The sequence below is a fragment of the Heterocephalus glaber genome, unplaced genomic scaffold (genome assembly GCF_053883595.1).
Source record: "Heterocephalus glaber isolate CG9 unplaced genomic scaffold, H.glaber_assembly_v1.0 deba00001460, whole genome shotgun sequence".
Taxonomy (NCBI): Eukaryota; Metazoa; Chordata; class Mammalia; order Rodentia; family Bathyergidae; genus Heterocephalus; species Heterocephalus glaber.
The window spans coordinates 2687766-2709622 of NW_028258307.1; the positions used below are offsets into that span (position 1 = coordinate 2687766).

The 21857-nt window shown below is 40.6% G+C and overlaps 1 protein-coding gene across 3 annotated transcripts in view; it reads right to left on the reverse strand.

Moving 5' to 3' along the window:
* The window catches only part of Extl3 (exostosin like glycosyltransferase 3), a 113307-nt gene that overhangs the window by 20305 nt on the left and 71145 nt on the right, over positions 1 to 21857 (reverse strand). For all 3 annotated transcript variants that reach the window (XM_004848430.4, XM_087216707.1, XM_004848428.3), the window contains exon 2: positions 2901 to 5570. In XM_004848430.4, coding sequence (XP_004848487.1) covers positions 2901 to 5048 — 2148 coding nt within the window. In that variant the 5' untranslated portion in view covers positions 5049 to 5570. The remainder of the gene's footprint in view (positions 1 to 2900; positions 5571 to 21857) is intronic.

The following is a 21857-nucleotide window of genomic DNA, read 5'->3' on the forward strand; positions in this document are numbered from 1 at the left end:
ATTTCCTTTTCTTAAAAAAAGAAATAGAAAAAAATGTATTCCTAATACGAAAGCTTTTTAGAATAGCCCATTTGGAAAGTTTCTGGCATTTCCAACTAGGTATTGTACTGTTGCAATGGGCTGCCATGTAATCAAAGAGGACTACTTATTTCCCACCAGACTTAGAGAAAAGATTTGTTCTGGCAAGTCCTCTAATGGATTTCAGTCATCGTTCACAGGGTGGCACTAGCTTTTCCGTATTCCTACCGATCTCAAAGAAAACTCAGGAAAAACAGAAACCAAAGGCTGCTCCACTAGTCCACTATGTGAGCAGCATTTGCCTGTCACAGAATAAGTGCTTTATTCAATGGCACTCATAAAGCTGTAACTGAGAAAGAAAATAAATGAAATTTTGGGGAAAACAGAACTTGGAGAAGTCTATTTACAGAATTTTTATTAACACACAAGATAAACTCTGGGATCAAAAGTGTTTAGAATAGTCTTTGAACAGCCTCAGGTAATGAATTCAATTAAATAATTAAAAACGATTGACATTAGTCAGAAAAAATATTTGAAAAAGATAGCTAGGTACTTCGTGCAGGAGTAAATACAGTGACAAGTATGGAGCAAAGGGAAATTATGAAGAGGATTAGTGAGTTAGTTACAGCTGCCTGTAACATAGCAGAATGTATACAATGGCTTCCGTCTTCTTTGATTTTAAGGGTTAAGAAGGAAGCAAATAATCACTGACCATCCTTTTAGTATACTTATGTGTATTATGTTAGATTTCTCTTTAGCCCTGAGGTCAAAGAAGCTAATCAACTTATTAAAGCTCACAAAATGACTGTTCTCAGGTCTGTATCACTTTAAACTCAAATGTCTTTTTTCTATTACTACATGCTACCGCACAGTTAATATTTCAAATGAATTAGTTCTCCAATGAAATTGTTTTGAAAACTGGACTAGCTCAAACATCCTTTTCCAGACAAACTATCCCTAAAACATACTAATTTTCTTGAACAAGAGTCTAGTAACACATGGCCTATCAGGCCTTTTGTCATTCTTCACTACTACCTTTTCCTGAGAAAGATCTTTATTCCAGAGTAAGTAGGGGATAGTCTGCTTAAGATCAGCTCTAAGTCAGACAAAGGTCTACTATCTAGACTCTATAAAGAACTCAAAAAAATCAGACCCCCCCAAATTCAAAGACCCAATTCAAAAATGGGCATCTGAAATGAACAGATATTTCTCAGACAAGGAAGTAAAAGCAGCAAATAAACATATGAAAAAATGTTCAACATCCCTGGTCACTCAAGAGATGCAGATGAAAACAATGCTGAGATTCCACCTCACCCCAGAAAGAATGACTGCTATCAGGAAATCAACCAATAACAAGTGCTGGCGGGGCTGTGAGGAAAGAGCAACCCTGCTCCACTGCTGGTGGGAGTGCAGACTGGTGCAACTACTGTGGAAATCAGTATGGGGATAGCTCAAACAGCTAGGTTTGAGGTTCCATTTGACCCAGCTATTCCCCTGTTGGGGATCTTCCCCAAAGCATTAAAAGAATCATACCACAGTGATATATGTGCACCCATGTTTATAGCAGCACAGTTATAGCTAAAACTTGGAAACAGCCCAATTGCCCATCAACTGCAGAGTGGATAAAGATGATGTAGTTTTTTTATAAAATGGAGTACTACTTAGCTATAAAGAATGAGAAACTAGAGACATTTACAGCTAAGTGGATGCACCTTGAGGCCATACTCTTAAGTGAAATAAATAGGACACACGTGTAAATACCGAATAGTTTCTCTGGTGTGAAAAACTGAACGTGTAAATAAGAATCAAAATGTATAATTGATATTGTAAAATAGGAAGAAAATATTTAAAGGCATACGGGAGGGGAAGGGGAAAGGAAAGAAGGGAAAAGAAAAAATACGAGAAAAGGAAAAACATGGAAACAAAGTCTCTGTAAATAGGGAAGGGTGGAGGGGGTGAAGTGAGGGCAGGGGAATGGGGAAAAAATAATAACCAAGATACATCATATAAAGGTACAAGCACCCAATGATGAATGTAACTGTACTGTATACCAATAAAATGGACAAAAAAAAAAAAGATCAGCTCTAAGGCCTCACATTTAAGAGATGGGTTGCACTGCTAGATTGCCATGTTGAACTTAAAGCCCTCAGAAATAATCCCCTATCCTGCACATTTAGCTACTACTTTCCCTGTAAAATACATCATCTAACTCTAAGAGACAAGAGTAAAGAACGAGAAAGACCCTGTGAGACATTCTAAAAAAGAAGGTTCAGTATCTTCAATTCCAAGTATCAAACTCCAGACGTCAGGAGGCTTTTACAGGACGCTGGGAAATGACAGAGTTTCTTCCCCAGTCCTTTGGGAGTGGATTAAAACTGCACTTTCTGGACTTAGAAACACTAAAGCTCAGCTCCTCTGTGACTCATGATGGCCTTGAGCAAATTAATTAACCTCTCTAAGCCTCAGTTCCCACAGATATAAAATGAAGACACAGTGATAATGACACACATCACATATACTAATTATCGTGCCCAAGTCCTGCATTCTTCCTACCCATGAGCTCTCTCATCACTGTTAAACTCATCGGCTTGGAGGAAGTCTACGGGACAACTGAGGGGGTTTGTAAACCTTCACGGAACCAGCACCAATTTCAGCTGTTGAGGCTTTAGATTTGGAAAGTGAGTAGCACCAATGGAAATGGCAAGACCTGGAAAAGCAGCAAGCAGAAACTTCACAGGGAAAGGAATGCATACAGGTTTAAAAACAAAGGGATATGTATATTCCTCTCTACTGAAAGTCAGGACACCTGAAGTTAAAGCTGGAAAAGGCATTAGAAGTGCAACATTTCATGCAGCAAAACAAAGAACCTATTTTTCCATTACCATGATGGGGACGCCAATGTCAGGCCACAGAAGGTCCTCTGAGGGCAGCTTGGGGGAATTCCACACCACTACTACCTTGTTGAGGTAAGGGAGTCCATTCAGTCTCTCTAAAGAGTTCATGAGCACTTCCTCCCTCTCGTAAGTCAGCATCACCACCGTGAACTGCTCTCTTGGCACGTTGCCTCCAAGGGCTGCCTGAAACTCCTTGCCTGAACCCCCAGCTCCGCCACCAATAGGCCGAAATCCAGTCCCTGAGCCCAAGAACTTGGCCTCTGAGGGCAACACAGGGTCAAAGGGTGTGTGAGGGAAAAGATGGAAAGGCCCTGGAGCAGAGTTCCAGCTTCGGTATAAGTCAGTGACAGTGAGAGTAAAGTTTCGGAGGTATTTGGGTGAGGCATAGGGCGGCTCGGTCTCTACCGGGCCCAGGTCCAGGTCCCCATTGTCCGCCATGTTGGGGTCAGTTCCAGCAGCCTTGCCTGAACGATGAGGGATCTCGGCTGCTACCTCTTCCTGTATGGGAGCAGCTGGGATCTGTATGCGAGTCCTAATCATAGCCAGCACGGTATTAAAAATACTGTCAGTGGTGGAGAAGTAAGTCTCCCAGAGAAAGCGACCTTGGCGCCTCATGGCCAAGAGATCACTATCAGAGAGACTTCGTAACAGGAAGTGAACCTCAGTAACACGTGGCTTAGGCACCACCAAGGCCGCCTCGTTCCACTGCAGCATGTCCTGGTATGGAAGCTGCACTTGCTCCCCCAGCACAACCGGGACAGCACCAACTTCCAGGGCTTCAAAGAGCCGTGTGGCACACCCAGATGAAATAACCAGGCGGGGATCCCCAGGAGTGATGATGAGGGCAAAGGTGGACAGCTTCAGCAATTCTAGGCGATCCTCGCGCTCCCCACACAGTGCCCACTCCGTAGGCAGACTCAGCTTCGGCTGGTTTTTGCAGGTAAATTCCACCAGGACCTGATCCAACTTGCTGTCCTGTACTGCCTTGAGGGTGGCAATGATCCGATCATCATAGTCAGCAGGGGGGTCGCCCTCCATTTCTTCTTCAAAGGAGCGGGCCTCCTGAAGGCTGGATCTCAGAGATTCAATCTTCTCACCCTGGAAGGTGAAGAGATATTTCCGCTTCACTGGCACCTGTGGTGGGATTTCCATGAAGTTGGGTTCTGACATGGCATGGACTAGGGGAGAGACGACCAAGTCAAAGCCAGGCCTGTACTGGGCAGCATAGAAAGTGGACTGGGCCACCATGGCACGGCCTATACTGACATTGTACAGTAAATTCTGGGTGTCTGACTTCCGGGACAGATTAATAATGACATGGTTGTGTCCATCTGTCCGCCAGTGTGGTAGAGAATGCAACTGCTTCTCAAGGTCAGCAGCCCGCAGCACTACTGGCTCCTGCATTTCTCCCACTAAAACCACATAAAGGCAGGCAATGTCTGCATTCTCTGTAACATAGACATTGGCTCGTGTTGTTGCCTGAAAAGCCTGCTTGACCAAGGGATCCAGGTAGCTGCTGAAAACAAACTGATCACTGTCATAAACATACACTGGAAAACCAGAAGTGAGAGGACAACGAGAATAATCAAAACAATTATGCAGCCGGCAACCCCATGCGGCCTTTGGAGGAGGAAGACCAGCATCGTCCTTCTCAGGGAGCAATCGGATGGGCAGAGAAAGTTTGGGCTGATTCTGAGCCATCAGCTCTTTGTAAGAGTGCTCCGTCTGGCTGATGACATTCTTGAGCTGCAGCAAGTCCTGCTTGGCATTCTCAATGCTTTTCTTACAGGCTTCAATCTTCAGGTTCAGCCTGGCAATCTCACTATTCAGCTCCTGCCTCTTTGCTTCCAGCTGTAAGAGCTCTTCGCTCACAGACTCACGGATGCGGCAGAGATCCAGCACATGTTTTACCTCACAGAGCTCATTACCAGCCCGTGGGCCAAAAATCCGCTTGCCTGCCTCATCTGCCTCATCCAGGGTGGTGAGATAGTAGTGAGCAATGAGGGGGAAGAAAACCAGGATGATGAAGAGCGTAAAACTGAGCCACGTGAGCCGGATGCGGTTGGACCAGCGCAACATACAGGTTTGACCTCCATTCCCCACACCCCCATTCCGCAACATGGTATAGCCGGTCATGAGTTCTTTGTGGCTGCTGCCCTCTCTGATCACGTCGGATCACTCGCCATCACCATGAGTTTCGATTCGGCAAAATTCAACCTCTTTTCACTCAGATGTTTCCAGAAGAGTTAGTGTGCTCCCTCTACAAGGCACCATGTAAAATGGAAATTTCATTTTCCTCAGCTATGACTGAAACAGTCTCTGACCCTATTCTGGTAGATTTTAAATTCCACTTGTTGACCAAAGAACATGTTCTTCATCTTCATCAAACAGTAAAAGGTGCCGCATTGTTGCCACGGTGAAAGGGAGGAGAAGCCTGATGATGAAACCCAGGAAAAATACCTTGGAATCAGACAGACCATTTCAACTGCCATAGCTCTTGTTCCTTGGTTTTGCTGACCCACACATATACATAGTTTCTATTCACAGGACAGTAAATTCTGGGTGTCCAACTTCCAGGACAGATTATACAGTAGCTGGTTAGAACAGCTTCGGTTAAAAATGCCAGCCTCTTATCAATGTCACTGATAACAATCAGGCCTGAAAAAGAAAGAAAAGCATGTCAGTTGTGAAAAGATTATGTTCAATAACGACCCCCCAGTACATTTACAAAAAACGCTTAAATCTGCTGAGGTGGAACAGTGATAGGAACTGGTTTGTGTCTCAAAGAACCATTTAAATCCAAAGTAGAGGTCTGTCTGGTGTGGGCATGTTACTTCTGGTTAGTAAGAAATGGATACAGGCCCCTAAAGAGCTTCAGTCTGCTTGCCTCCAGCCAGCCTCTTCCTGTATCACTGGCTTGAGAGAGTGGTACAAGAACTCTCTGAAGTGATGGTCCACTAAAATCAACAGTGGATGAAGATGTCTACAAGAACAATTGTTACCTGAGACCTGGGCATCATCCTCACATGGAGAGAAACACTGTCCTATCCAACCTGAGTGGCTACATTCACTCTGAACATGAAAGTTTCCTTTTGACCTGCTTAGCAAAAGAAAGAGATTTGAGAAGCTCAATTTAGAGTGGAAAAGAGTTGAAGAGAATGCCTTTGCTCTTCACCCAGTAGCAGATACAGGAATCTAGAGATGAAAGCTATTTCCCTGTTTGCTTCTATTTATCTTCCATTAGCAGACATCAAGTCTTCCTTCTTAAAACAGAAACAGTAAGTCGGTCTCTCAGAAGAGCACTATATTTAGGAATGAGAGGCATTCCTTCACGCTCCTCAGGGGCAGACTTGCTCCCAGACCTCATGCCTCAATGTCCTAACTGTCTAAGATGGAGGTGAGTGCGTGGAGAAGAAACAGTCTGCCGCAACGAGATGAAGTGCAGAAGATGCGAGGGTGCTCAGGCTAGGTCATGGGGAAGCAGCACTGGCAGTCCTATGCTCTCACCAAACTTTAGTTTTTACTATTTTTTTTTTGGGGGGGGTACTGGGGATCAAACTCAGGACCTTGTGGCTTGTGAAGCAAGCGCCGGAACCACTGAGCTAAATCCCCGGCCCTTCTCACCAAACTTTAGGATCACACTTCACAAAAGCTTTCTGCTTTCTCCTCAAATCCAACATATCCAGAAGTCAATCACAATATGGTGTGCAGAGACTATTCCCTACTTCTTTCACTCATTTCTTCCAAAAAAAAAATATGCACCGTACTCCTGACACATGCAAGAGATGCTATTGTCACTGTGGAAGAATCTAAAGTGCATAGCAATGGTTAATCACAGAACTTCATTTACCCTAAGAGACACACTATGAACACCAAAGGTACTACTACAAGGTAGCATAAAATAAGTGCTATATTATCTCACAGAGCCTGGACTACTCTCTCCAGCTTCCACCTCTGTTCAAGATGCAAAACTACAGGAGATTTGCTAAGAGTCTTCTTTCTCTTTAACAACAAAAAGTTGATAGCAGTGTTACTAAAAGGCACAAGCAGAACAAGTGATAAGGACCACAAAGACAAAAAGAAAACTCTATCCAGGAAAAGATTAAGTCTAGATAATCTAAACTTGGATAATTAAGGGTCTGCCAAGCATCACTAAGAACATAGGGAAGTCAGTATTTTCAAAGCATTCCCATTATCCTTCTGATTCAAGTGTTGAAATCTCTCTTTCGCAGATGCACTCATGATCAAATCACAGCAAGGAAGAATGAAATGAAAGAAAACAAGAAAACAAAGTCAAGGCAATATAGTGATCCCCCCTTTCCTACCCTATGTGCAGGACCCTGCCTTCCTCTGGCTTCTGTAGCATTACACTTCCATACAGGATTTCTTGGAAGTGAATACCATGGCCTAATCTTAAAAGAAAATAGAAAAGTGATATACCATTAGAAAAATACTCAATACTTAAGGAACTATTAAAGAATTTCCTTACTATCCCTCTGAAAAGGCTTCCCTTATGTATATATACAATATGGCGGCATTAGTTTGCGCCACAGATGTTGATAAAACACTCTAGCAGGGCCAGGGATAATTTAGCTCAGTGGTTTCAGCTGCCTGCTGCACAAGCACAAGGACCTGAGTTCGATCCCTGGTACCAAAACAAAAAAAACCCCACTCTAGCAGACAGGTGTAAGCCAGGACCCTCATAGGCAAACTACCTAAGTATAGGGTACCTGCCACATGCTTGAGAAGGGAGTGAGGCAAATACCAAAATGTGGCACGTCCTTACCTTGTGTAAGTATATACTGGGCCATTCAGGGAGGAGATGATAAACCTGGCTGAGGGTGGTGAGGAGTATCTAGAGCAACAGACGGACCAACTTTAGCCACCAGCTGACTGCCGTGCACGTAAAATGACAGGCAGACACGGAGGTTTACAACAGTATGCACTCTGCTTCTGCCTGTGTTTGAAATTTTTCATACTGGAAGCTCAAAAAAATTACAGAATCTAAACAAATGTTTTTTTAAAAGTCATTTTGAGACTATATTTAGTCTAATATTTCTGGTGCTACCAATTTATATGCAGAGCTGAGTGTGAAACAAATGTTCTAATGGAAACCAATAGTTCAATAATGACTCAAAAGAATTTATCCCTATTAAGTTCCATCAAAAAATCTTTTACTGGAATACGGTAAAAGTGTCATCAGTGTCCAATGGCATCAACTTTCCTTCCTAAAAAGCTAATTAACTTATTTCAAGCACAAAAGAAAAAGCACCCTGAGAATCTCTCCTGTCATTCTCTGGGAAACGACAGTGAAGTACTAGGATCTAGGAATACACGTCACTGCAACACTGATACGGAACTCTCTAGAAACGTATGGTCCCACACAGTATATGCATCTAATTCTCACCACGGCACGCTGCCTTAGCAACTGGCTTCCATTCCTATCCCTACAATGCACCTACACACAGCAACCAGAATCCTCTTCAAACATGAAGTAGACCTGCCCCTTCCCTCCTCACACAACTTCAGTGCTTCCCACTGCACCGCCAGGCCCTTCCTGACAGCCCCACGACATCTAATCTCACTCACCATCGCTGACTGCCTTGCTCACTGAGCTGTGTGGCTACAGGGGCTTTCCTGCAACTTCTCAGCAGCGCCAAGCTCTGTACAGCCCCAGAACCTTCACACCTGCTGCTCTTTTGTGTGAAATGTCCCCTCACTCCTGAACCCTGCTTTTTCCAGGTGATTCTTATTGTTCAGGCCAACTTTCTTGACATTTTCATTTTAAAGTGCCTTTCTTGTTCCCTGATGCTTTCTGGCATTAACCTACTGATGTCCTTCATAATATCTTCTCATGCATTCATCCATAACCGCCTTCCCCACCAAGACCTACTGCTTCAGGGCAGGAATTTTGGCAGCTCCACTCCCTGCTATATCATCAGCACCCAGCACTGCATCCAGACATTCTAAGTTTGTTAAATAACTGATTCTGCATATGTCATTGATCACTTCCTCATTCTATAAACTCTGCTGTTCTCTTGGTTTCCAAGAAACTGTGGGACTTTTGTTTGGGGGGTTTTTGTTTTGTTTGTGTTTTTGGTGTTCCACCCACCCATCTCCGACTCATGTTCCCTATCTGCTTTGGGGCCACCTACTCTTCCTCCTACGGCCTACCCCAAGGTTCCCAACACCATCTGTGAAGGAAAGCATCCACTTCAAAGGCTTTAACTACCACCTATCACCACCACCCCAACCCACCCCCAGCCACAACTCCAACCCTTGACCTTCTGTTTGTACTTTTGGTGGTGGTGGTGGTGCTGGGGATTGAGCCTGGGACCTCAGGCACTGCTGGCAAGTGCTCCACCTAGCTATACCCCTGGCCCAATTTGTTTGTTCATCAGTAAAAAGATAACACCTATGATCAGGACTGTTATAAAAATTAGATAGTAAATAAAAAACATACTGCATGGTATCTGGCATAAAGGAGATTATTAGCTACCAGCCTGGGAGTTATTTTTAATTCCTCCAACTTCTTACATCCACATTTAATCTGCTAAATCTTGCCAATTACTTGAAGTAATTATCAAAATTATATATTTGTAATAGTAACGTATAATGATTTATTATTTATCCCTTTCTTTATCCAACTAACTTTACCTTAGTCCCGACTCTCAAATCACAACACCAAATCTTACATTCTCCACCAATTTGTCCTCTGTATTACTCTAAATCAATTATTTTATCTCACTTAATAGTGCTTCAGTTTGAATAATTTCAGTTGATCTGTCTTTGGGCTCTCCAACCCATTCTTCAGTCTGTTAATTTCACCAAATAAATTCTTAATTTCAGGCATATTTTTCCCAGGTTTACCATGTACATTGGGCTCTTTTTGAGATACTCCATTTTGCACTAGAAATTCTCATCTATTCTTTTTATTTTTTCTGGGATACAAGGTCTCACCATGTTACTAAATTGTTCAAGTTGGGCTCCAACTCCTCAGCCTCCCAGAGTACTGGGATTACAGGCTTACAGGCATGCCTAGCTTTGTTCTATTTTCTTTCGCATATTTATAAGAATTAAATTTTTATATGCTAATTCCAATAACTGGGCCACCTGTGGAGGTGACACAGCTAAAAGGAACCTTGGCCAGAGCCGGCACCATGCTGCTTGGATTTTCAAACTCCAAACACTGTGAGCTAAATAAATCTCTTTAAAGCCGCAAGTATTTCGTAACAGTAACAGAAAGCGGCCTAATACAGTAGTGTACATAATATAGAGATGACTGAATGTACACAGGAGGATATGCGTAAACAAAGGCAAACACTATGCCACTTTAATATAAACAATGTAAGTATCGGCAGATTTTGGCATCCCCAGGAGTTCCTGGAACCAATTCCTCTCAAAGGACTGTATTCAATTCTCTTTAGAGCTTACCCTTAAAGTGTAACATGCATTCATCATTAACCAGGTAAAAAGTTTAGTTATTTCCTTTCTCTGCTCAATTAGTAAGATTTTTAGAACACTACCTACGACAACCTGTACCAAGTTATACACCATTATTAACTAATATTGTAGCCCCACTTCGTTTCTATCCTCTCCATATGTTCTCAACAGCAGAACCCACATCTGTTTAGATTTCACCCACACACTGACCAACTTCTTTGCTCACTAGTTCAGCCCTTTTTGCATTCCATTCTTTCCTCCTGGTTGTTTCATTTTTCCTGCAATAGTTCTTCAGTGAAGGATGATTTCATCCTAAATCTTGAATGAAGATTTAGCTGGATATACAATGCTAGCATTTCCTTTTTTCACAAACACTTTGGAAATCTTCTGGATTTCCTTACTCCCGTGGAAAAGTGAAGACAGCAGTCCAATTACATCTTGGGGGCAATCTGAGTTTCATTCTGGTTGTTTTAAACATCTTTTTATCTTTGACGTCCTGCAGTTTCAATACAAAGCATCAACTTACAAAATTTTGTGGGGTTTTTGTTTTTTATTTTGGCTCCAGATTCTTTGACTTTCTGAATCTTAGTATAATGCCAGCACTCTGACAGGCTGAGCATTCAAAAATGGGCTGGGGATACAGCAAAAGCTCTGGATTCAATCCCCAGCACAACAAACAAATAAATAAAATCTCTATGCCCTTTGTGCTACCTTCTACAAATTTCCTCACATCTATCTAATTTAGGGGTTGGGAAACTTTTTTGGTAAAGGGCGAGACAGTTAATATTTTAGGCTTTTTGAGTCACATACAATCTCTATAGCATATTTTGTCTTTTCTTTATAAGCATCCCTTTAAAAATGTAAAGAACATTCTTACCTTGTAGGCTATTAAAAAAAACACATGCCATTACCCAGATTAGGCCCACAGGACAAACTCCTCATCCAGTTCATTAATTCTCTCTTCTATGTGGAAGCTACTATTTATCTTACCCCGCTGGGTTTTAATTTCAATGATTACTTTACATTTCCAGAATTTCTACTGACTTTTAACAACCTGGCATTATTTTTACAACAGCACCTTGTCCTTTCTCATGTTTTCCATCTCTTCTCTTTGTGGATTTACTTTGCTCTGTCTGCTGAATCTTAGAGACACATAGTAGATTGTTTCCTCTTAGCTTTGTAATTCTGTATTGAGTTCATCCTTGGGTGCTTTATTTCTAGGAAATCTATGTGCTCTAGACTCAGAATGTGTCCCGGCAGCACAGTTTTTGTTTGACAGACAACTTTACCAAAGCACCAGCCTTAGACCACTTTTATGCCAGTGTCTCCCTCTGGAGACTCCCCACAGAATGTAAAGTATTGTAAACGGGAACATGAAATCCACATGATGAGGACCCGTGGTCCTGAGTTCTCAGTGGGCATCTTCTCCCCCACCAATGCAGGATCCAGGATAAGAGAGACATCTGTAAGCACAGGCACAGAGTTTTGTACTCCATCTATTGTGCGATATACATTCAGCCCTTTAAAGATCCAAATCTTACCTGGTATCTCAATTCTAATGCTCACAGACCCAAGGCCTTTGCTTCTTGTCTCTGAGAAAATTAAAGCACAACTTACTAAAGCTAAGGAAAAGTGCAAGGCACTAAAGCACTGTAGCATCAGACTGATCACCAAATGTTTTGCTCTCCAACCCCAAATCTCTCTACCCCTGATTTATTTTAATGAGGATATACCTTGCTTTCATGAGAGCACAAAATGCATTGTGAAGCAGGGGGCTTGTAGCTATATAATCTGCTATTGTGCCAAGGTCAGAGGCTTCTTCTCTTTTTCCTATTCATATATACTTACAAAAATGGGACACCATATGTTCTTTTTTTGTAAGCTGTTTTTTTCTCTTATATCACAGTCTACTACCCCACATCATTAACATCCTACTGCATGACAATGAATAGTTGACTATCCTCCCACAATATAGAAAGACCACTATTTAACCTATCCTCTTTCATTAGACATTCAAACTGTTTCCAATTTTTCATTATTGTAATCAATGCTTATAATCAATAGTTCTATAACTGTCTTTGCATACATCCATAGATTTTTGGGGGGCGGGGGGGTACTGGGGATTGAACTCGGGTCCTTGCACTTGGCGCAGCAGGCGGCAAAACCACTGAGCTAAATCCTCGGCCCTCCATACAATTTTTTGTTTGTTTTTTATTTTTGGTACCGGGTCCGTAGAATTTTTTAATGTGAAATTGCTGGGTCAGAGTAGGATAGCTAAAATTTCTTAAGCTATAGTCTACTAGGAAGATGACAACATATCCTCCTGGCAGCAATATGGACCTCATTACGAATAGCTTGCCAATAATGGCATGATACCAATAGTCATCTACTACCAAGTATCTACTTGCTCCACTATAGTTCCTATTCTGTCTCACAGTTTGGCTGGATCAGTTTTTGCATAAAGAAAGTGACTAGAAGCAATGCATCACTCACAGTAACAGGAAGTTACAAATAAGTATGGACTCTTTCTCCTTCCTTCCATGTGAAAAACTAAAAGCATCAAACTCCAAAACATGAAGAGGCAAGTTAGAAGCAACTCAGACTCTGTTACCACTGGAGAATCACTAAAGAGAGCGCATAACCCCCATCAGACCCTCATGTGAACCATAAACAAACTTTTGTCACACTAAGCTACTGAGATTTCAGTCTATAGCTGCAGTTAAGCAATAAACTAATCGGGCCGGGGATTTAGCGCAGTGGTTCCGCTGCCTGCCTCGCAAGCACAAGGTCCCGAGTTCGATCCCCAGTACCAAAAAAAAAACTTCCCAAAAGCAATAAACTAATTGATCAAACTAAATGTCATTTTTTCCTTAATCTGACAATTTAATAGGTAAAATGCCATCCTAGTGTTTTCATCTTCATTTCGGGAGGTTAAAAAAAATTTTTTTTTTTTGAGTGTCAATTTCTCTGTCCAGGCACTTGAGCCCATTTGTTTTGCCAACTGTTCTATTTTTAAAACTGCCTTTTCACCTGTCAGCACTCTGTTCACAGTACCACTCTTCTACTCACTTTTGAGATCCCATTCAGCCAAGGTTTGCTCCACCTCCTCTCCTTATTTAAACTACTCACAGGTTCCAATCAGGACTCTCAGGCACTTCCCCCTACACTCAATGTAACATCACAGAACTCAAAACCTAACCCACTGTTTACCAGTTTCATTTAAGTGATTCATTTATCTCCAGCTGGATTAAAAGCTCCTCATACAAAGAAACTACTTTTCTCACCACTTTGAAATATCCTTATGTGGTATCACATAGCAGCAGGTCACTGTTCAATAAATGATACAAGTCTTAGTTTGTATTTATCATCCCCAATCAAGTTTGAAACTTAGAGACTATATAGTCTTAATTCAAGGCAAATAATACATTTAAAATAAAAGAGAATTTCATAGCTAGGAGGAAGCTTGAAAGCCATCTGGATTTGAAGCTAGAGTGGCTAGCTCAGAACAGCCATGAGAATTTAGGAATCTTACATAATCTCTCTGTGCCTATTTCCTCCTTGTACAGTGATATAGAAAACCCCTACCTACAGCTAGTGTGGAGGCTAAATAAGATATTACAGATAAAGAAAATTTATAGCACACAGCTAACATACTGCTAAGAGGAAAATTTACGCATGAAATGGTTACATTAGAAATATCTCAAATCAATAATCTAAGTCTTGGGCCGGGGATTTAGCTCAGTGGTTCTGCCGCCTGCCTCGCAAGTGCAAGGACCCGCGTTCAATCCCCGGTACCAAAAAAAAAAAAAAAAAAAAAAAAAAAAATCTAAGTCTCTACTTCAAGAACCTAGAAAAGGATCAAAGCCAATTGGGAGAAAATAACAAAGAACCAAAGAAAAATCAATGAAACAAGTTTGTCAAGAGTTTGACAAGCCCACAAGATTGACAAAGAAAAAAAGAGAAAAGATACAAATTACCAATATCAGAAATGAAACGGGATATCATTACAGGCATCAGAAAGAAAGGGAAGGACGAGCACCCTGAGCACCTCTAACACTTAAATAAAAGGGACTAATTTCTACAACTCACCCAGTATGAAAGCGATCATTTGAATTAATCTTATAAATATTAAATAAACTGACTCTGTAATTTAACCCCCCCCCAAAAAATCTCCAACCTCCAATGATTTCACAGAATTCTACTAAACAATTAAAGAAAAATAAACACCTGTACTACACAATCTTTCCCAAAGGAAAAACCACTTCCCAGTTCATTTTATAATCCTGGCATCACTTTGATATCAAAAGTGGACATAGTTTTCAAAAGAGAAAACTACAAATGTATCTCTCAGGAATTCAAAACAAAATACCTAAACTGTTAAGAAACAGAATTCACCAAAATATAAAAAGAGTTCTGTATTGTGTGTAAGCATGGAAAGTTTTGCTTTGTTCTAAAACAGTGCCTTGCTAAAATGTCCAGGGCGGCCTTCCACTTGAAATCTCTGCCCCAGCCTCCTGAGTACCGGGGATTACAGACATAGGGAGCATTCTTTTAATGTAATTAATCTTTTCTTTTAATTCATTAAGTTTATTGGTACATTTTAGGTATACAGTACAGTTACATTCATCATTGGGAATTTGTACCTTTACATGATGTATCTTGGTTCTTATTTTTTCCCCATTCCCCTGCCCTTCAACCTCTCCATCCCTCCCTATTTACAAAGACTTTGTTTCTGTTTTTTCCTTTTCTCATATTTTTTCCTTTCCCTTCTTTCCTTTCCCCTACCGCTCCCACTTCCCCTTCCCCTTCGGACCTTTTCTTCCTATTTCACATTATCTATTGGCTAAATGTATGCATACTGAAGCTATACTCTTAAGTGAGATAAATAGGACACAAATGTGTAAATACCAAATAGTTTCTCTGATGTGAAAGTGTAAATGAGGATTAGTGTCATTAATCTTACCCCGAAGCATAAAAATTCTCTCCATTTATTCATATCTTCCTTTATTTCCCCATCAAAGTGTTTTGTTGGGCTCACTTACTGTCCGTATCGCCCACTGTTAATTTGTATTTTCTATTTTTCAGTCTTCTACTCCTGGTTCTCTAATTGCTCTTTCTCTGCTCCTTTCCATCTCTCCTTAAACACACTGCGGTTGTGCCCACAGATTTGTCCAGGGTCCTCTCCCCAGTCTTCACTTTCCACAACTTCCCAATTAGCTGCAGCTACCCACCCCAAACTGGATGACTCTGAAGTTACCTTTCCTATCTTCACCTCCTTCCTGACACCCCTTTTCCAAAGCCGGCAACAGAAGACATCTACATTGGCAGCAAGGGTACAACTTCTATGACTCCAAGGAGAGGTTATAACACATAAGTATCTTGGGGGGATCACCACAGTTGTAGGTAGTTTGAGATTAATCATTTCGATCATGACCAATGTCCTACTTTGCACTCTTCCCTTAACCAAAACATTTTGCTGATAAATGGAAAGAAGAACCTTGATCTGCTAAGCCACTCACTTGAGGGCTGGAAAAAGCTGTGTTCCTGGAAAGCTTAAAATGATATGTAATACAATGCAAAAGCCGGGGAAGCTGGGGCTTGGAGTTCCAAGTCCGAGTCTTGGTGCACAGCTATATTCCCCCTTTTCATCTTCTCGCCCTACACATCCAAACATCAGTGTCCTCCATGACCCCACTTCCCTTCCAGCATTCCTTATCACAACAACAGACTCCTCAATTATCAGCAGGAACATCACTCTGTCCTTTCGGGACCTGCCTTCAAGACTTTGTTAATATAAAAACGATCCTACTTGACTTTTCTTCTTTTAAAACTAAACTCTTATGCAGAAATTTCCTATCATGAATTTGGACTAGCTCTTAATAAAGTCTTCTTTGTGTTTTCACTAAAGTTGTATAATTTTACACACACACAATGAAACTACATCAAAACACAACAGAAGAGATGAGAGAAGCAGACAGAGGGGCTGGCTCCATCTGAGCTGCTGCTGTGCATTCATCTGAAGGGTATGGAGGAAGAAAAAGGCAAGGGAACAGAAGCCAGACACTCTCCAGATGTTCTCATCTTGATAAACTCTGATATTTTCAGTAATTATGACTATAGCTAACATTTATTGTGCTTATTATGTGCCAGGTTTGACCTACTATATTACTCAACAGATTAAATCTTCACAACAATCCTATTAAGTAGATACTACTTTTCTTCTCATTTTGTACATAAGCAAAACAAAGCAAAGTCAGATAATTTGCCCAAGGTCATCATGTTATGGGATAAAATTTGAATTCAAACCTATTGACTCTAAGGCCCACAATTTTTTTTTTTTTGGTAGCTGGGATCAAACTCCAGACCTCGCGCTTGTGAGGCAGGCTCCAGAACCACTGAGCATCCCCGGCCCACTAAGGCCACAATCTTAATGTCCCAACAATTATGCTAAGCAACCTGTAATATTAATTCACAAAACACAGTAATACACACAAAAAAATTATTTTTACATTCTTCGTAATTTTTCTGATCCACTGTAACCATGAATGATTACAGTTGAGACCCATGGCAAACTTAAGCCAACACTACAAACATTCTTAAAAGTATTTATCTGCTAAATGAAAAAAGAAAACAACATATTCAGAGAAAAATATTTTGGGGGCCAGGAATTTAGCTCAGCAGCACTGAGCCTGCCTTGCAAGTGCAAGGTCCTGAGTTCAATCCCCCGTACCAAAAAGAAAACAAAACAAAAAACAAACAAACAAAAAAGAAAAATATTTTTGCCAGTGTACCCATGACTATCTATATAACTCTGCAGGTAGGTGTTTTCTCTTTTTTATCCAACAGACATTACAATCCAGATGCAATCCATAAAATTCAGGTCTACTGAACAGTGTGCACATTCTTGTTACTGTCATCACTACAGCCCTTCAAATTAGGTAGACAGTTCTATACAAGACACCACTTCAGTAAGGCTGGTAAAAGCAGTATTTCGGAGGCTTTTGTTTTGTTTGAGACAGGGTCTCCTTATATAGCTCAGGCTGGCCGCAAACTCACAGTGGGGTGCCACCATGTCTTGCTTTTTTAATACTAACAACCCCAAAATAAATCATTTCCTGACTTCCTAAGCACAGAAATAATAAACAGTCTGTCATATCCAGGTAGTGCCTATTTCATAAAATCAGGAAGTAGGCTAATAAAGACTAAACAAATTCCCCAAGATTATCACTATTAAGATTCTGACTTCTCTCTTTTATTGTTTAAACAAACAAAAGGCACTTTCCCAGGAAGCTAATTATAGATAAAGAATGACTTGTAGGGCTGGGGATTTAGCTCAGTGGTGCCGCCGCCTGCCTCGCAAGCACAAGGACCTGAGTTCGATCCCTGGTACAAAAAAAAAAAAAAAAGAATGACTTGTAAAAACTGAATGAATGCCATTTACAAGTTAGAGATCAAGGCAATGTGTTTTTCACAGTACAATCAGGTTTTTTAATGCATAAATTTAACCTGGGTGTAAAAAAAAGGGAAACAGAAGATGTCAGCAATTAAAACTCCAAACCAAATGTGAAAATTGGTTGTGCCTTGACATACTGAGTCAGAAGCAAGACTATATCATCAGATGACCACAGAGTCATGCCACCCTTATTAGAGGAATTTTAGAAAGGAAAAATAAGCAGATATTCCCCATTTAACAATCTACACGTTTAATAGGTGTTCAGATTTAAGACCAAGCCTGCTATTCAGACTTACGACTTTTTTTAATGCAGTTTTGTACATCTTGTTTATAGAGCCTCAGTGTCTTTTTTTGGTACAGTGCATGTTGTTTATACAGTACTGTGATTTTTGCTGTGTACAGCACTGTAGTTTTATGTTGTGTTATGCATTACAGTACTGCATGTAAGAGTTATGCAAATAAAAGTGAAGTCATCAAATTGGAGTTTCCTTTGACCATTTCTTTGTTCTAAAGATTGTAATGTACATACAGTATACAATTCCTCCAGTCACTAACAACCTACTTACAGGACCAGAATTCATTTGTTCAAGAAGGAAGGTTTTATTCTTTGGGCCCTAAAGCAATTAGCAGACAAATCTTAAAATACCCAAAAGGAACAGATCTATGAGTTAACAGACTTCCTCTGCTGCTCAACTGTACAAAGGTCTTAACAAGTAAACTGACACTGTTGGTACCTGTTTAGTTACCCTAAACTTCACCCTGGATATCTCTACTGCCAGGATATGTCCTCAATTTGAAAATTATGCCACTGCCAACATCTGTTTCCCCTCCCTTCAGTTTCATAACATGAAACAAATCAAAATCCTATATCTAACCTATGAGTTTTTAACTAGGGATACAAATCATTCAGAACTCATTTAACAAATGTTTTTCAAGCTATAAACTCAGCCCCCTCTATATTTACTGAATCAGAATTCTCAAGTGCGGGGCCCAGGCTTGAGAAGTTCGACAAAGTTCCCAGGTGATTTAAATGCAGAGCACACAACTCTCACTCCAAAAGCATTGGTCTAATAAAGGACTGAGGGCATCTAAATGGACAGGCCCCTGGGACAAACAGCAACATACCGGAACTCACGCAGAAAGTCTGCAGCTACATTACACAGCCTTGGAAGACCATGGAAGGAGAGATGGTGACCACTCTTCATGTACCTTCACAATGTGCCAGGCAGAGCAGCCCAGATGACACACTCATGCATACTCTCCCATCCCATCTGCCACATGGGGCCGGGAGTTATTTCTACTTTACAGATGAAGAGGGGGTGAATCACGGAGGTTACCTCAGTTAGGTAATGTTCAAGACAATAGAGCAAGCAGGCTGAGGTGCCCAGATAGAAATCAGGTCTGTATGACCTCGGGCCCTATACAGCACTTCTCACTGTTTGCTTTATAAAATATATTTTGTCTGAATTCATTTTACACAATAAGCATGTGTTATTTTTTGTAATTAAGAAAAATATCTTGTTACAGTCATACTAAAAAATACACTAGGTATTTAATCAATAGTGTCATAATTATCTATTTAAGAAAAAAAAATCATATCCCTGGTTGAAAAACAAATTAAAAATAAGACCCAGCCGGGACTGGTGATGCATGCCTATAATCCTAGCTGCTACTCAGAAGACTGAGGCTGGAAGATTCTAGATTCAAGACCAAGCTGGGTAACAACTTAGTGAGATATAGTCTCACAATTTAAAATAAGGTCTGGGGATGTAGCTCAGCACTCCCTGGGTTCAATCTCCAGTACTGCGGGGTGGGGTGGGGGGTCCCCAGATTCAAGAATTGTGCTACAAGAAGAAAAGGAAAACATATACACATAATTTCATCTTGAGAAACAGAGCTACTTTTCTAGGATTCCAAGCAAAAGCAGAATCCATAAAAGTACAGATTTGAATACCTAAGAATCATGGAATTTTGTGTATTTATAAGGAAAAAAACCTAAAACTTGGTTAGCAGACTAGGGAAGTATCTACAACATGACCCAATTAAAAGAAGCAAAAGCAATGTAACAGTCAAGGGATATAGATAGGAAGTTACACAAAAAAGGTTTCAAATGATAAAACACATTTAAATGTCTAACCTTCCTAGCAATCAAAGAAATATACATTTCAAACGCGATACAGTGCCACTTTCTACCTATAAGTCAGCAAACAATTATAAATTATTCTACCTGGTGCCAAACAGGATCCAGGCTAAACATTCCCACACCGCTGCAGGGACTGCGGCCTGGCATACCTTTCTAGGTCATAAAGGCACTGAAACCAAGCCTACCCTCTGGCCCTGCAATTCCACTTCCAGAAATTCTTAAGAAACAATCATAAATGAGAAAAAAAATTTAACTTCAAGAACGTTCATCCCAAAGCATCCAAATAAAGGGGCTCAAATGAAGTAGAGTAAGTCTCTGAACTCTGCCAGCAGCTGCAGTGGGACAGGTACTCTTACCTGGTATCAGCTAGAAGGAAATGGAAAAATAATCTCCCATTTGTAACAAAAAGTAAAATTTTCTTATCTTTCCCTCAGCAATTTCACTTTCTAAGAATGCGTTCTAGGTGAACAAAGATTTGTATATAAAGATGCAAACACCTCAGCATTCAATATAAAATGTACAGTATACAATAAATGAATTAGCTGTTCAAAAAGAAGAGCAAGATTAAATATGAAGTATGACTTTTTTTTTTTTTTTTTTTTTTTCCGGTACCGGGGATCAAACTCAGGTCCTTGCGCTTGGGCAGCAGGCGGCAAAACCACTGAGCTAAATCCCCGGCCCATGAAGTATGATTTTTAAAAAGTCGGTCATATGGCCATCATGCTGTCAGTAACGTCTTCAATGATTTTAAATAAAATGGGAAAATGTTCAGAGTATGTTAAGCAGAAAAATACAAATGTAAAAACCATGTAACCAGTGTGATTAAAAATGTTTAAAACAGGGCTGGAGATTTAGCTCAGTGGTTCCAGTGCCTGCCTCGAAAGCAGCGCAAGGTCTCAAGTTCGATCCCCGGTACTAAAAAAAAAAAAAAAAAAAAAAAAATGACAAGGAATTACTTTCATAAATGGGGGGAAATGTGTAGAAACAAGTTCTAATAAGCTCTTCAGATAGATCTTGCTAACATATTTTCCCAGAACACTCAACTTGATGTCAAGTGCCTAGATTATAAACTAATCTCCCTAAAGTTTCCACTTCTCAAGAAAACCTGGTTTTTATTTTATGCTGTGGGGGCATACAATTGATATTAATTAGTGTCCTTGGCCTCTCTAAAAGGAACACAGAAACTGAAGCAAAAGCTTGCTAAGCCATACATAAATCAGCTTATGACTCAGGCAACCTACTTCAACCTCCTCACGTGGATTCAGCTTGCTGGATTCAGCTTGTGACTCTAGTTTTGTCCTCCCTTTATCTGCCTTTCTGATCCATGATGGCTCCTAACCTCACAATCCCTTCCTCTGTTGACTCATAAGCTCCTGGCCCTTTTTAAACTTGTAAATTGAAGGGTTGAACTAGATGACCTCAAAGATCCTTTTAGATTCTACAACCTCACAATTTACAACTGCCTTGCACCCAGGAAACACATAAATTTGATGAGGGAAAAACTCAACAACATATTAACTCAAGCAGCAATGCTATTCCCGACATTTTCTCCTCCTTTCACTTCCAAGATCTCAAACAATGCTTCCCTTTAAAGGCCTCCCCTTAATTTTCCATTGACTCCATTAAGAATGGCTCGGGACCTCAACTATTTTTTCCATTCAAAGCCACAGAACATTTATATTTTACAGCTTCAGAAATAAAGGAAGTCGTGCTGGGAGGAGTAGGTCCAGATTGGGAGAAAATCCAGGATACAAAAAAACTTATCAGTCTGGAATTTCTATAGAGGAAATTTAATAGTGATAAAGACAAAGTTCAGCACTGAGATCTCAAAATGACATAGAAGTGATTTAGCTTAACAGTAGCATAACAAGTTGTGATTTCAGTGCGTCAAGTGCATACAACTGTT